This window comes from Manihot esculenta, chromosome 17 (assembly GCF_001659605.2).
Source record: "Manihot esculenta cultivar AM560-2 chromosome 17, M.esculenta_v8, whole genome shotgun sequence".
In the NCBI taxonomy this organism is placed as follows: Eukaryota; Viridiplantae; Streptophyta; class Magnoliopsida; order Malpighiales; family Euphorbiaceae; genus Manihot; species Manihot esculenta.
In genome coordinates, this window is record NC_035177.2 from 29,834,762 (window position 1) to 29,848,329 (window position 13,568).

The 13,568-nt window shown below is 31.9% G+C and overlaps 1 protein-coding gene across 1 annotated transcript; it reads left to right on the top strand.

The window, feature by feature from the left end:
• Positions 1-5,826: 5,826 nt before the first annotated feature.
• On the top strand, positions 5,827-7,421 carry LOC110604767 (non-functional NADPH-dependent codeinone reductase 2). The gene is made up of 4 exons (XM_021743060.2): positions 5,827-6,150; positions 6,231-6,471; positions 6,574-6,756; positions 6,997-7,421. Exons 1-4 carry the CDS (start codon positions 5,834-5,836, stop codon positions 7,219-7,221), a joined length of 966 nt encoding a protein of 321 aa, XP_021598752.1. The 5' UTR covers positions 5,827-5,833; the 3' UTR covers positions 7,222-7,421.
• The last annotated feature ends 6,147 nt before the right edge of the window (positions 7,422-13,568 follow it).

The following is a 13,568-nucleotide window of genomic DNA, read 5'->3' on the forward strand; positions in this document are numbered from 1 at the left end:
AGAATTCAGCTACGCATCTACACCATAATGATTGCGTCTCCTATGTAAAATTATGACTTGTTTATTTTATTTTAATTTGAATTGAATCATTTTATTGAAAAAAAATTGAATCATTATCCCATTTGGTTTAATTTAATTGGTTTATTTTTTAATAATTATTTTTTAAAAATGAAAAAAATTCAATTTTCTTAATTAAAAAATTCTTTTTTCCTTTTTTTTAAAATAAAAAATCTCCCAATAATTCTCTTGGCTATGTATACATTCATCCATATAGGATATGTTTGATATATTTTTTTTTTAGTAAATTATAGTACTTTTGCCGAGTAAATTATTGTACTTTTGTAAAAAATTTTAAGTTAACTCATTAACGATGAATAATTAGCTTATTTAATATGATTTTCCTCACATATCACATATATTAAGTTAAGGCGATTGTCGCACGCCCGATTAAAATTTTACATAGACATTCAAACAGTTAAAGGAACCGAATATTAAAAGTTAGGGTGTTAGAGTGCTCATGTGCTTGGATCACACTAATCCCTTCTAAACCCTTTTAAATGAAAACCTAGATCTCTTCATCTTAGTTGATGACTACCGTGCATAGTGAAGTTAAAGTACTATAATACTATATATATACTATGATCTTAAATTGGGTATATTTTATATGTTATCTAGCACTAATTTTAACTTATTGTAAAGAACATTGTTTTTAAAAAGAGACCTTATTGTGATGTGTCCTAAATACTGTAATGTGATGGAAGGAAGAAAAATCAAAATCATCAATTTATACAGTTAAATATTAATATGATTGAAAATAGAGTTAAATTGTAATTAGTTAATATGTAAAGGAAGGTATGTGAAGTGGTTGGCGTCTATAAGCAGCCTCTCCGATATTTAAGTCAATCAACTAGTAAAATGGGTAAATATAATAAATTATTTTTAGTCTATAATGAATGTATAAAGATGCGTATCTTGAATTCTGTGTACATTTATTTTTATATTATAAGAATATTTCTATATCATCAAATTTTTTAGAAATTCAACTAATACCAATTAGTGGATAAGGAATCTCGCGTCTATAAGTGCAGTGGAAATAACTTTCTATTAACACTTGACCGGTCAAAAAGAGGATAGATTTTGACGAAAAATCGAACGTTAGGATATATTAATTTTTATTTTTATAGGTGAGATTTCTACAATCGCGTGTTAATTTATTATATCCGTATTATGTGGTTCAGTTTTAAAATAACAACTCAAAATTTATTTTAGACGATTATTATATCGTATCAAATATCATCATTTTATGAATGTTAATATCCAAATTTTTTTAACAAGTTAAAAGACCTAGCTATAGCTACAGAGACCCACAAAAGAAACAACATCAAGAGGTGCTATGGGCAAATGGCAAAGTTTTCGTGGGAAGTGATGATGGCTTCACTCCACCCATTTGCTTTTGTTGATGAGAAAGCTGAAGCAGCTTCTTATATATATATATATATATATATATTGTACAGTTCATCCCCCATAGCCTTCTTCTTCATTGATTTGGCTCTAAGCCATCCTGTTAATTAAAGTTTTTACTTTAATGCTGGTTTTAATTTAATTTTGGCATTTTGGGACCACTCCCTTTTACGTAATATTGAATTCATTTCTGTATTAAATCTCATATGATATCAAATCATGTCTTCAACATTTAGAGTTATGATGGTTTGATTGCGTATTTACTTATTAGCTATAATTATATTTGTAAAGATATTTTAAATTTTAATAATTTCTTTTATAAGTATTTCTGTTTTTTTTTTTAAATATACACAAATGTAACGTGTATAATGTTTTTTTATACGTATTTACTTGGTTGAGGTTGTTTGATTCCACTCGTCTACTTACTTGGAGGTCATTCTGGCTAGCAGAGGCGGATTTATATGAGGGCACTTCCTCCCATTGTCCTCCAAGATTTTCCTTATAATATAAGCCAATACAGAATTTTTTTTTTTTTTTTTTTTTTTTACCAAAAGATGAAGTTTGTATCGATAAAAAGTCTCGGGTCTAAATATAAGGATGAAAGATTTTAAATATCATGAACCAACAACTAACCCAGCTCAGATAGGTTAATACAGAACAAAGATTAAACCCAGCCCAAGCCCAACCCTAATCTAAGCTGGTATTGTAAGAGAGAACATCGCCACCATCTTCACTTCCTTCATGATCCATCATCTCCAGTGTCTCCTTAATAAAAAAAAAATAGCTTACAGATGGGACCTGGCAGAAAAAAAAAATTTTATTTGAAATGAAAGAATTTTATTTAAATTTTTTCATATAAAATAAATCATATTAAATCGATAATAAATATTTAAATTTTTAGTATTAATATATAACTTTTTTTCTAACATATTATTTTTATGAAGGAATTTTCTTACATAGTCGTATATTCGCTATATGAAATTTAATTTAATTTTACATAAATTTCGATTATATAATTACTTATAATTTAATAGTTTTAATTAGATTTATTTTCATATGAGATTGACTTTATACTATACAAGTAAAAGACGTACTTTCAGAATTTGTTTTTAGTGGTAAATATGTAATACAGCGTCGTTTCTGATGAAAGCATGGGTGAGAGGGGAAAATACCACTTCGCTAACGAGATGGCAGAGAGCTTACCTCACAGAACATTAACGAGAAGATTAATCTGTAATTCAATTTTCAAATCAATTTTTCGACGTACTGTGTGCGGACGGCTGCGCTTTATTATAAATATATATATATTTACCTATAACATAAATATATTTAACGATAAAAATCTTAGGATGAAAGTATTATATGAGAAATTAGAAAAATAGATAACGAGATGTACAGTGAAGTCAAAATTTTGGACAACATCATCAAAGGTGTTCTCAACTTAGTTTTCCCTTTCTAATAGCTTCTTTTATTTTTTTTTATTTTTAAACGAACTTTATTCTCTTATAAGAAGTACCTAAGAAATCATTAAATTATAATTATTACTTTAATATCATTATAGAACCAGTTTGATAACAGTTTAAAATTTATAAACTTTTTTTATAATTTTTATTATATATAATAATATATTTTAATAAATAATTATTTTATATTAAATAAAATTATAATTATAATTTTATTTTTTATTCATACATATATAATCGATTTCAAGTTATTATGATTGACTAAAAAATATTACAACAATTTCCAACCACTACTTTATACTTAAATTTTATAACCGTAACAATATATTTTTAAATCGGATAAAGTTACGAATGGTTAAAATTTTAAAAATAAATTTTATTGAATCTTATATCAATTTGGAATAAGAGTAATATATTTTTTATAAGAGTTAATTTTTTTGGTGTAGTTTTAAATATGAAGAGTGTGTTGAATTCTACAGTCATAAAATAAACAGGCCATATTTAAAAAAATATTTCATAAAAATGTTATTGATATTTGATAATTAATCATATAACAATCATATATATAATCGAAACACTTATCTTAAATTTAGGGTAAGTGGGAGATCCAACAGGCCATATTTCGTGTAAGTGCATGCTTCCAACTTCATAAAAAGAAGATTGGAAAAAAAAAAAATCAAAACTTTCTTCATCAACTCTTGCTGCTTTTTTCTTATTATCACACCAATTACAGTAGAGGAGAAAAAGAGACCTCTTTTATTCTATTATCATGATTATTGAGGATTGCATTTTTGACCGTTAGGAAAAGATGTTTTGAGTTTTTGTTATTATTACGTTTATTATTAGTGTTCATCTTTCATAATTATCTTGGTGGGTCCATATTATATATGATTTTTTTAAATAATTATATTAAATTAATATCTCATAATATAATTTTTATATTAATATTTTTAATAACATTTAAAAATTAATTAATAGTGTAATATCACAATATAAATTAAAATATAAATTTTAAAATAAAAAATTAATAAAGTCACGAATTATACTTCCTCTTAATTTTTATCAATGGTTGTACAAGATATTTTGATTTGTAATAAAAAAAAAGGTTTTATTTTAGTTAATGATAGTATTGGATTAAAGTGCCTGTTTTCAAAAGGTGATAAAAATTTTAGAGATTTTTGTTAATAATTTACAACAGATTAATTTATTATTATTATTTTTTGAAATTAACCATATTTCACATTAATAACTAGGAAATAAGCAAATGCACACGCATGGGTCAGTTCAAATTAATTTAGTTGGACTGTCTAATCCTTTGATAATTAACTTGTAATCCCTCACAAGTGAAATGATTCTTTTCATTAGATTACTTGTGCATTCTTCATTAAAAAAAATAATTAATTAAATAAAAATAAAATCAGACTCATGTTGTGATGGCTAGCTAATGATACATGCAAAAAAGAAATTAATTTAAATTAATTGAATTCAAAGTTTGACCATGCATGTTCATAAACTTATAATTATGAGCTAATCCTACCAAGATCTTATGAAAAAAAAAAAACAACCAAAATCATTTTCATAGTATAGTCAAAAGTGAAGACTTTTTTTTTTACTCTTTTCAGGAATAACAAGAAAAAAGCTATTATTACAAATGACAAAAAAAAAAAAAAAAAAAACTATATAGTAACCGATAAATTATGGGATAATTTAATTTATGGGTTTTTTTTAATTAAGAAAAAAGAAAGAAAGAAAATGAGTAAAATGAGGCGTGACTTTCGATGTTGAAAAAGCTAGCGGTGAGCAGAAGAGAAGAGGAGATAAGAACCAGGAAGACCATGCAGTGTCGTCAATGGCACGCCAAAGAGCCAACGCCGACCCTTTTGCATCACTTCCCACTAATTAGATTTTTATGCAGAATCCGGATGATTGGTAATTTTCATTCTCTTCTCAGTCAGCTCCAATCCCCTAATTTCCTCTCTATGTTGTAAAATTTTATTAGATAAAAAAGGGTTTTTTTTTTTGGCAGAGTTGACCTAGTAAAGGAGACAAATATTCCTGGGTAGCGTTGGAGAATAAAGAAGAAGATACGCAGCGTTTTATGATAACAAAGTTATCTTGAAAAGAATTTTAAAACAGTTGGAAGTGAAACTCCTTGGTCCTTATGATGGCCTTTCCACACGCTTAACCCCACTCCTTATGCTCAAAGTAAATAAAGTATGAAAAATTAATCATTACTTTCTCTTTTAATGGCCTCATGCCTTTATATCTTTTCTTTACTTTATTATTAGTGAAAATTAAAAAAATAAATTAATAAGTCAATTTTTATATTTTAAATTTTATTAAAATTAAAATATAAATTACATTTAGATAAATTATACAATTTTTTTAGCATAATTAATTTTTGGAATTTGCACTAAAAATTCTCAAGGAAAAGATGATTTGTCACTTATAAATCTCTATTGGATGTGGAAATGTCCTACAATATAGAAAAAGAAATTCTCAAAATTTGTGAATTTTCACAGGAAATGAATTTAAAGAAAAAAAATAAAATAATAGGAGCTTTTTGGGCTTTAGTTGTGTAGGTCCACGTTGTCGTTGTCGTTGTCCTTCTTGGATTGGGCTTTACTAGTCTAATATAATTTCAAAGCCATGCTGGTGGCCCAGTAATGTTTTTAGATTAGGTATATTATCAATTAATAGATATTTTTCCTTTTTAGATACTATTTTCTTATTATTATTTTTTTAAATATATTTATGTCTAAAATATATTGGAACTTGAAATATGTTCCGCCACATGTCCATGTATCGCTGTCGACCTTTACGGGAAAACGCCAAAAAGCGCAGGCCAGTCTAACTTTCCATGGCTATAATAATACCAAGAACCAACAATTACCACAGAAGGAAAATTAATGGCGAGCATTCCACTGGCATCCTTAGCCTCAACGGGCCAAAAAATTCCTCTTATAGGCCTTGGCACAGCTGAGTTTCCATTTGGAGAGGATGAAGCAACTGTGAAACAATCAGTTCTCCATGCCATTGAAGTTGGCTATAGACACTTTGACACAGCTGCTCTTTACCAGTCCGAGAAGCCTCTTGGCGATGCCATTGCTGAAGCTTTGCAAAGGGGTTTAATCAAATCACGCGATGAGCTTTTCGTCACCTCTAAGCTCTTCAGCAGCAACTGTCACTCTCACCTCGTCCTTCCTGCTCTACAACAGACTCTCAAGTACAGAGATGAACAGTCGCTTTGTTTAAACTAGTTGAATTGTTGTTAATTTGCGGTGTTTGTTTTATTAATGGATGCAGGAATCTTGGATTGGAGTACCTTGATTTGTATCTAATTCACGTTCCAGTGAGTTTGAAGCCAGGAGCCCAATTGCCATTTGCACCTGGTGACATTCTTGTAATGGATTTTGAGGGTGTCTGGAAAGCCATGGAAGAGTGCCAAAATCTTGGCCTTACAAAATCAATAGGAGTTAGCAACTTTACATGCAAGAAGATTGAGAAATTGCTTGCTACTGCAAGAATTCCTCCGGCAGTCAATCAAGTGGGAGGCTCGTTTGTCTTGTCTTAATGTTTTATGTTTGCAATTGGGATTTTGAAATTTGTACAGTAATTGTGCTTGGTACTGTTGCTGTGTTTTGGGCAGGTGGAGATGAACGTATTTTGGCAGCAGAAGCAGCTGAGGAAATTATGCGAGGAAAAGGGTATCCATATAACAGCATACTCTGCATTGGGAAGTAAAGGGACTCCATGGGAACTTAACAGTAGACCCATAGATTGTGATGCGCTGAAAGAGATTGCTAGTGGCAGGGAAAAGACTGTGGCTCAGGTAATCTCATATTATTAGTTTATATAATAATATTGTGTTTTTCTTTGGGAAATAAATTTTTGTAAATGACTTTTTGTTCCAATTTTGTTTAGTTCTCTGTGCATTATGCAACTAAGATTAGGCTTTAGGCCTTTAACACCGCAGGCATTGAGTAATTGCTAGAAAAACAAAAGGCCTAGCTAGGTAGATATACATAAATTTCTGACAAAATGAGTTAATATTTGATGCATGATAATGAAGGTGTGTCTGAGATGGGTTTACGAGCAAGGAGTTAGTATTGTTGTGAAAAGCTTTAACAAGGAAAGAATGAAAGAGAACATGCAGATATTTGAGTGGGAGCTAAGCCAGGAAGATTTGCAAAAGATAGATCAACTTCCACAACGAAGAGGGAATCTAGCTCATTTTTACGTCACAGACGATGGCCCCTACAAGTCCCTCTTTGAGTTTTGGGATGGAGAACTTTAATTTCTAGTTTTCTTAATTAATTTCCTAATAACCAAATTATATAATAAATCCAAATATTAGTGTATCGTTCACGATACACGGAACTTTAGTGTCAAATTATAGTAGGTTTCATATGCATTCCATATGTTTAAGGTTTTAGAATTTTCATAGAATTTTCTTATTTTTTGATACAATAAAGTATTGCTCAAAGTTATAGATTATCACGGTAAAACAGGGTCACGTAGCAAGAGTTTGATAAATCGATACGTGGTTTCATCTGTTGAAAGAAAGACTCGGATACTGCAAGAGTTTGATAAGTCGATACGTGGTTTCATCTGTTGGAAGAAAGACTCGGATACTGCAGTATCCGATACTTCATCAAGACTAAACCTCTTCTAAATATGTCGTGTTTTCACGTAAAAATATCGATAGGAGGCTCAATCCAACAAATCCTATCAATTAGCCGATAAATCCTATCAATTAGCCTATAAATACGGGATTCCCTATCAATTGGCTAATAAATACGAGATCTCCTATCAATTAGCCGGTACTAATTGGATTTTCAGGAGATGCGTTCCAATATAAAAGCTAATGATCTTAGTCTAGCTAATGATTGTAAAAACTAAGATACACATTGTTACATAACTACTCTTAAATTTTAAGCAATTCTTTATACATATTCTTACATAACTACTCTTAAATTCTAAGCAATTCTTTATACACATTCTTACATAACTACTTTTGAATTTTAAATAATTTTTTTATATTTATCATTTTCTTCAATTTACTAACTTAAACGGCGTACTGACTTAAACGTCGGAATGGTTGGCGCACATATATTTTTTTTTCAGAGCGATCAACTGCAATATAATTTCGTTTCAATCACATCATTTCCCTTATTGCCTCGACATAGACAATAATTAGAACAACATTAAATTTTTTATATGTTTTCGTATTCACTTCTTGTCTTGTATCTCTAATAATTGAAATCATTCTTATATTCTTGTTTGATCTGTGATCAACTCATGAAAGATTGAAGAAGTTGAAAGCAACAACTTTAATTTAGGGCGAGTGAAGATGAAATGTTAATGGATATAAGTTCAATTAGACTATTTACTTTTGCTCTAAGATCAAATAAGTCTAATTTAAATTTTTTGGTCAATTGAACCTCTTTATTTTTCTAAATGGTTAAATAAATCATGATCCAATATAATATTATTTTTATTAATAAAATTTTATTGTTGCAATTTTTGAAATTTTAAACTATTTCTTTGTATTTTTAAAAAAATTTTATGTTCATTAAAATATTAAATTTTTGATATTTTAAATTTAAAAAATTAATATTATATTATTAAAAAAATAATATTATATTAAGTTAAAATTCATTTGGCCAATTAAATAAAAATACAAAAATTTGATTGACAAAAAAATTGAATTTATTGAGCTACTAAATAAAAATACAGAAATTTAATTTGATTTATTTTCAAATGTTAATTGTACATATATAACAAAGTCATTAGCCAATGAGTTATCTCTAAAATCTCATTTGAATGAATTTAAATTTCTTATTTTCACTTAAATTTGTATATTTAAATTTATATATTTATAGCAAGTGATATATTTATATAGAGCGACACTTAAATTTTAAGACATTTTATTTTATTTTATTTAGGAAAAATTACTTTTTAGTCCCTGAGGTTTAACGTAATTAACACTTCTGTCCCTCTATTTTGGCGACCCAACACTTAAGTCTCTCACTTTCTCTTCCGTCCAAATTCGTAGTCCTTCCGTCCATTTAAACCGTTTGGTCAAAGAGTCAAAAGTGAGATGTGATGATTTTTTCCAAAAATACCCTTCTTTCAATGTGAAAGAAGAAGAAGAAGGAAGAAGAAGAAGAAGAAGAAGAAGAAGAAAAAGTTGCTGGGTAGGAAGAAGAAGAAGAAGAAGAAGAAGAAGAAAAAGTTGCTGGGAAGAAGAAGAAGAAGAAGAAGAAAAAGAAGTTTGCTTCAAGAATACTGTCGTATGTAACCAAGGAGTTTGCTTCAAGATACCTTTCCTAATGGTTAAGGGATTATCGCATCCAGTAATCTTAGGAAACCCATTTCTACATATGCTCTACCCAATACAGCAAGTATCTGAAGAGGGAATCAGTACAGAAATGAATGGAAAAGTAATAACTTTCCATTTCATTTCACAACCGAAAGAAAGAGAGATAGATTTACTGAAGAAATCAGTAAAAGACAAAACGAAGTTTATAAACTCGTTAAAACAAGAAGTTGAGTTTGAAAGAACAAAAGAACGGATAATGGATCCAAAGATACAAAGCAAAATCAAACAAGCCCAAGAAGAAATGCTTAAGAGCATTTGTGCAGAAAGCCCAGACGCATTCTGGGAAAGAAAGAAGCATGTGGTAAAATTACCATATGAGCCCGACTTTAATGAAAAGTCCATCCCAACAAAAGCTCGGCCCATAGCAATGGGCCCAAGACATTTGGAGACATGTAAGAAAGAAATATCTGATCTGGAGAAAAAGGGACTGATAAGAAGAAGCAAGAGCCCATGGAGCTGCCCGGCCTTTTATGTTGAAAATGCGGCAGAACTGGAAAGAGGAGTCCCAAGGCTGGTTATCAACTATAAGCCCTTAAATAAGGCGCTTAGATGGATCAGATATCCATTGCCCAACAAGAGAGACTTATTAGGCAGACTGTTCGAAGCTACGGTTTTCTCAAAGTTCGACATGAAGTCTGGCTACTGGCAAATACAGATAGCAGAGGAAGATAAGTATAAAACTGCCTTTACAGTTCCCTTTGGGCACTACGAATGGAATGTTATGCCATTCGGTCTCAAGAATGCTCCTTCTGAATTTCAGAGGATCATGAATGAGATTTTCAATGCTTACTCAGCATTTTCTATAGTCTATATAGACGACGTTCTTATCTTCTCTAAGACTATAGACCAACACTTCAAACATTTAAAAATGTTTGAAAAAATCGTTAAACAAAACGGTTTAGTGGTTTCTGCCAAGAAAATGAAGTTATTTCAAACTGAAATCCGCTTTCTGGGTCATAACATAGCAAAGGCTACTGTTATCCCAATAGATAGGGCAATAGAATTTGCCAGCAAGTCCCCTAATGGTATCAGAGCCTGTTTACTGTAGTTAATTCATCTTAGTTTAAGTGAAACCCAAGTCGCGTATCCGTCAAAGCCGGAAAAACATGTTTAGGCGTCAAAGGAGTAAATCGTTGACAGTGATCTGAGATTAAGATGGAAAGACTATTGCATGCTCTCTCTGGTAGATCTAGGAATTCTACACAAATGACAAGTAGTTCAAAAAAGGGTAAAAATAAAGAAATTTTATTAGCTGCAGATCTAGATACTAGTTTAAGTAATTGGCAATTACCTCCTGTTTCTACGGATATGATATATAAGTCTAATTTTACTTATAAGTCTGATTATGTGATAAAGACAGTTGAACAAGCAACCCCTGTGCATGGAGACTTGCAGTCTCTAAAACTCTTATCTGATGACCTGATCTTGAAACATCGAGAAAAATATTCCTTCCTTCATGTCGGAATGATCCAGGTAGCGGTAAAACCTGCTACTAGACTCGGTCTAAATACAGCGGCAATGTTGTGTGTTCGAGACAAGAGACATCGCAATTTCAGCGACTCTCTGCTGGGAGTAGTAGAATCTTCTCTGTGCGATGGACCAATATTTTTTCAATGCTATCCAAATCTGACTTTGTCTCTCACAGATCCACACATCTTGCAAACTCTAACTCTGGACATAAAAACAATGGGATATGATATGCTTCCAGGGTCAGAAAACTTGATCCTAATTTACAGGATCCATTACAAGGCCATGAATTCGGTAGTCCCTAATTTAAGGGAAAAGGCTACGAAATTGATAACTCCAAAAGGAACCACTACCTTGTTCGTAACCAACATGGCAAAAGGAAATTTGGTAATACCAAAGTCCATCCAGTGGAATCAGGTTAATCTACCTGATAGCTGGATAATTGAAGAAGCAGTTCTTCCGAAGAAAGAAGAGTCAACCTCAGTACAATCTATAATTCAGAGCAGTGAAGGCTCTGTAGCTATCTCTTTCAATCGAAGCTGAAGTCTCTCTTATGCTGGGCCTTCTCTCTTGACAGAATCGTTGCCAGCCAGATCCTCAGTATCAACTCCGATAGCAAGAAGCAATTCTGTTCTTGGAGTACAAAGGTCAGAGGAACAAGTGGCCAAGCCCATTTATGAAAGACCACAGAGCCCAAGCCCATCAGACATGGGTTATGAAGCTGAAAGTATTGCTGCAAGATCTTTCAGAATCATGGTATTAGAAACGGAAGAGACGCCATTTGAAAAATGGTTTGAAATGCAGTTGACTCAAAAGGAGAAAAAATTATGGAAGAAAAGGTTTGAGATTTACAAACATCAAAAGCAAGGAAGTAAAAACTTCCCTGAATTTCTGAAGCATTGTTTTACCTTGATTAAAAAATCATTCCCTGATTTTACAGACAACTCTTTCTTGGCAACCCTTGAGTCAAATTATAAAGTGTTCAAAACTCCCCAAGGAAAAATCCTTAAGGGAATACATCCACCACTTCAAGATCATACCTATCAACCGACAGAAAATTATGTAGTACAATGCGAGCCCTTTTCACATGACCAAAATAGCCACTCAATCGCCAAACAACAGAATTTCACCAATGTGAGCCTTCATGTAATGGGACAACAACTCAGCCGAGTCGAGAATCAAATCTCCAAAATATGTCCTCAACAAATTCCTTCGAGTAGAGAAAAGGGAGAAAGCTCAGGAATCAAAATTGAAGAAAAGGTGTTGTTCAAACCAATGGATACTAAAAGTATTGGACTCAAAACAGATGATCGAGAGGAAATGCTTGACGAGCTAACAAAAAGACTGGCGAAGCTCGGAATAGGAGACACCAAGCAAAAATCGCTCATTCCGTTAACCACGGAGCAAAGCACAGAAGAAGAAGAAGAAACTCTTAATGAAGAGTATCTCTCGCAGGTGCAATCTATGCTACAAGAGGATAAACCACCTGAAATCAATAGGATAAAGTATCCTAAGCCACGAGCAACTGTTGAGACAAAGCCTTACTATCCGAGACCCTCACCGATCAATTTGCAATATGAGGACACAAGTTACAACTATGTGCAGATTGATGGAACCTCCATTGTCGAATGGAATATTGATGGGTTATCTGAGTATCAGATAAAGAATGTGCTTCAGTACATGACCATGTACGCAACAGCTTGCAGGAACAAAGGGAATGATGATCCTGCTGTTGCACGAGCACTAATAGCAGGCTTCACCGGACAGCTGAAAGGCTGGTGGGACTTCTCAGTCTCAAGCGAAGGAAAAACTCAGATATTTACAATGATAAAGCAAGAAGAAGAAAGGCAAATACCAGATGTAGTAAATACACTACTATATACTATAGCCCTGCACTTTATTGGCTCAGCCGGAATGTTTTCAGATAGAACGCAGGAGCAGTTGATAAATCTAAGGTGCCCAGATTTATCACATTTTAAATGGTATAAAGATACCTTCTTTTCTTTGATCTTTACAAGAGAAGACAGCCAAAACACTGTTTGGAAAGAAAAGTTCCTGGCAGGACTGCCAACCTTATTCGCCGAAAGAGTACGAGAACAGATAAGGAGTAAGCATGATGGTAATATACCATACTATAAATATACCTACGGTGAATTAGCATCTGAAGTTGTAAGTACAGGAGTTCTTCTCTGTAATGAATTAAAAATTCATAAACAAATGCAGAAAGAACGACTATTCGGAAAACAGATGCTAGGTGACTTCTGTGAACAGTATGGCTTGCCACCTATTAAATTTCCGCCAACGAAATTTAGAGGGGGTAGGACAAGGATGAAGATCGACGGCACTCAAGCAAACGATTCAATCGCCATAAATTCCAGAAGACTGAAAAGAATACCAGGCTTAAACAACCTCGAAAGAAATCCAAATACAAAGAAAGAAAGCCAGAAAAGCCGGTTGTCTGCTACAAATGCGGAAAACAAGGACACTACGCTAATAAGTGTAGAGTCAAGCAACAGATCCAAGCCCTGACTATTGAAGAGAATGTAAAAGAAGCACTAAGAAAAGTCCTTTTAAATGACACAGACTCAGAACAAGATATTACAGAGTTAAATGCCATTGACTATACAACTGAAGATGAAAGAAGTTCAAGTGAAGAAGAGACTGAATGTGAAGGCAACTGCGATTACTACAAATCTCTGTGTGCAATGAATGGACTAATGGTTCTCACCAAAGAAGACACTCTTATCTTGGATTTAATAGATAACATTGAAGATCCAGAAAAAAAGAGAGAA

What these genes read in the sequence shown, in the direction of transcription:
- LOC110604767 (XM_021743060.2), top strand. Translation starts at nt 5,834, where the DNA reads ATGGCGAGCATTCCACTGGCATCCTTAGCCTCAACGGGCCAAAAAATT. An exon ending in TTCCTCCGGCAGTCAATCAA is followed by an intron (nt 6,472 to 6,573) that starts GTGGGAGGCTCG and finishes TGTTTTGGGCAG; the next exon opens with GTGGAGATGAACGTATTTTG. An exon ending in GGGAAAAGACTGTGGCTCAG is followed by an intron (nt 6,757 to 6,996) that starts GTAATCTCATAT and finishes ATGATAATGAAG; the next exon opens with GTGTGTCTGAGATGGGTTTA.